Raw genomic sequence first — 2,824 nt, forward strand, 5'->3', positions numbered from 1 at the left:
CGGCATTAGAGCCAGGATGCGCAGGGGGTCGATGGGAAATCAGAGCGGGGTTGGTGTGGGGGTTGAGTTGAAGGAGGGGGGTGGGGGAATGTCTGCGTATTATTTGAGGAGGGTTGTACTTGAGCTGCCCAATCAGAGCGTCGCTGGAAGTGGGTGCTCTGACTGGAGACACGTTGGAGGTTTAAATACTCACGCTCCTCTCTGCAGCCTGCACATTTAAAGCGAACAGGGAGGGGAGCAAGGAGAGTGGAGAGGAGACGCACAAGAAAAAAACACAACAAAAACACCCCCCTCGCCTCAGGAGCAGCTTTTACATTTGTGCATTTGTACATTTTTGGGTGTTTTTTGTTTTTTTGCGTGTGAAAAACACAAAAAAACACCCCCCTCGCCTCAGGAGCAGCTTTTGCATTTGTGCATTTGTACATTTTTGGGTGTTTTTGTGTTTTTTGCGTGTGAAAAAACACAACAACAACACCCCGCTCGCCTCAGGAGCAGCTTTTGCAGCATTTTTACATTTGTGCATTTGTACATTTGTACATTTTTGGGTGTTTTTTGTTTTTTTGCGTGTGCAAAACATTTTTTCGGAGATGTCGCATGTGCATTTATGTTCACTGGAGCGTCTGGAGCGGCTGGAGCGTCTGGAGCGGCTGGCGGCCCGCAGGACCTTCCCCGACCTGCACCGGCGCTCCGGCGTCTGCAGAAACCTCTTTGGAGCACCGGACCACGAAGAGCTGAGCCGGGACGTGCAAACCAAGCTGCGGGAGATCTCTGACCGGGATCAGAGGAGATGGAACTTTAATTTCGAGACCGACACTCCTCTGGATGGGAATTACCATTGGGAAGGGGTTTCTACGGACGCGACGCCCGGGTTTTACCATGACTCCCCCCGGGTGCCGGCTCGCTCTCCGGGGCCCGAGAGCAGCAGCACCAGCACCGGCACCACAGGCACTCCCTGCCCCGCAGAGGTGAACCAGGAGAACCGCGCAGACAGGCTGAACTCAGGGAAGAAGACGAGCCGCAAGCGGGTTCCGTGCAAGAGGCCGGTGGAGTCCGAGAGCAACACGCACATCACAGGTGAGTGAAGGGCGCGATTTATGGTCCCGCGTCACACCGACGGCGTAGGGTACGCGGCGTCGCGCACCGTACGGTGCCGCGTACCCTACGTCGTGGGCTACGCTGTCGATGGTCTTTATGGTTCCGCGTTAAAGCGACGCAGAGCCTACGGCGTAACCTACACCGTACGCTCTGCGTCGCTGTAACGCGGAACCGTGAATCACCCTTAACGGGACAAGGCTGTTGTGTTAAAAAATGTTTAAAAAAATAACATTGTACCTTTTTTAAATCATTTTTTTCCTCATTTTTAGACTTTTTCGTGAAACGAAAGAGGGCTGCCGATATAAAGTCGAATGACACAAGCCCGAAGTCTCCGATCCCGGTGGAACAAACCCCGAGAAAGAGGATCCGTTGAAGGTAAAAAAAGCTCCAAAGTTGAAAACTTATTCCCTTTATTTATTTTTTCAACTGTAGCCTAGTTTTTTAACTTTTTTTTAATTATTTACACTCTTGTTTTTGTTACGGTGGTGTTTTGCAATCATTTTTTCTTGAAAAATTAGGTTTTTCTTGTGTCTGAGCCTTTTTTTTTCTTTTTTTGTGTGTTTTTATATAAGTCTGTTTTCAATTGTAGCCTACTTGTAAATAAAACATGTTATATTTGTATTATGGATGATTTTACGGGGCGGTGTGAGTGGGGGATGGGGGTGTTTGTGGCTGAAATCGCAGTAGTAGTGATAGTAGCCGTTGCTATGGTAACGGTTGGGGGAGGGGTGTGACGTGCGTCACGTTCTGGCGGGAAAAGCGCCTCTTTAATGCCTGAATTATGGCTCGCGCACCGTACGCTAGAGCCTCTGCGTCGGTGTAACGCGGGACCAAAAATCAGCCTTTAAAGGGAGACGCCCTCTGTTATTCTGCTTCAGCAGGAAGAAGCCGACTTCTTTTTCTCCTTTTGGAAAACAAATGTCTTAATTTTTTCTTTCTTTTCTTTTCTTTTTTGTTTATTCTAAGTGGTTTTTGCACTATTTTTCCTGAGCATTTTCTGATTTGCCTGAATTATGGCTCCGCGTTAAAATCGACGCGTACCCTACGCCGTCGGGTTACGGCGTAGGTTACGCGGCGACGCGCACTGTTCGCCGTAGCGCTCTGCGTCGGTGTAACGCGGAACCAAAGATCAGCCTTTAAAGGGAGACGCCCTCTGTTATTCTGCTTCAGCAGGAAGAAGGCACCGACTTTGCTCTTTTTCTCCTTTTGGAAAACAAATGTCTTAATTTTTTCTTTCTTTTTTTTTTTCTAGGTGGTTTTTGCACTATTTTTCCTGAGCATTTTCTGATTTTCGGAGGACTCCAGGCCGAGTCGGAGTCCCGACACGCCGGCGCCCGCAGCGCCGCGCCCCGCCGGAGCGGAGCCGCGACGCCGGGCAATAACTCTCAGGACTTTAACGCTTAGGGGGGTGGGGGGGAGGAAAAAAGAGAGCAAAAGAGAAAAGAAATCACGTCAGATTGATTTCTATCCAGCAGGGGCGTCAATTGGGTTTGGCAAGGTATCGGCTTCAAGGGAAAATGTAAATGTTTGTGTTTTTAATACATTTATGGAATTACTCTGTGTCTATTTGTATTGATTATTCTATTACTTAATACATATAGAATAACTACAAATGCAAATCAGAACAACATGATCGATTTCACTAGTTATTTTACACTGCAAAAACTGAAAATCTTAAGAATATTTGTCTTATTTCTAGTTAAAATGTCTCATTTTAGTAAAAAAAATC

General features: G+C 47.5%; 1 protein-coding gene across 2 annotated transcripts; it reads left to right on the forward strand.

The window, feature by feature from the left end:
* The first annotated feature begins 200 nt into the window (after positions 1-200).
* Positions 201-2,511, forward strand: LOC133444579 (cyclin-dependent kinase inhibitor 1B-like). 2 transcript variants are annotated; one of them, XM_061722421.1, is made up of 4 exons: positions 227-296; positions 390-1,074; positions 1,365-1,470; positions 2,348-2,511. In XM_061722421.1, the coding sequence occupies exons 2-3, from the start codon at positions 588-590 to the stop codon at positions 1,466-1,468; spliced, it is 591 nt and encodes a 196-aa protein (XP_061578405.1). In that variant the 5' UTR covers positions 227-296; positions 390-587; the 3' UTR covers positions 1,469-1,470; positions 2,348-2,511. The 2 variants fall into 2 exon arrangements, with proteins under 2 accessions (XP_061578404.1, XP_061578405.1); XM_061722420.1 differs by having other exon boundaries at positions 201-1,074.
* Positions 2,512-2,824: the final 313 nt, after the last annotated feature.

This window comes from Cololabis saira, chromosome 5 (genome assembly GCF_033807715.1).
Source record: "Cololabis saira isolate AMF1-May2022 chromosome 5, fColSai1.1, whole genome shotgun sequence".
Classification (NCBI taxonomy): domain Eukaryota; kingdom Metazoa; phylum Chordata; class Actinopteri; order Beloniformes; family Belonidae; genus Cololabis; species Cololabis saira.

Excerpts from the sequence above, each read along its gene's own strand:
- LOC133444579 (XM_061722420.1), top strand. The coding sequence starts at position 588 with ATGTCGCATGTGCATTTATGTTCACTGGAGCGTCTGGAGCGGCTGGAG. Across the intron at positions 1,075-1,364 it reads GAGCAACACGCACATCACAG|ACTTTTTCGTGAAACGAAAG; the intron begins GTGAGTGAAGGG and ends CCTCATTTTTAG.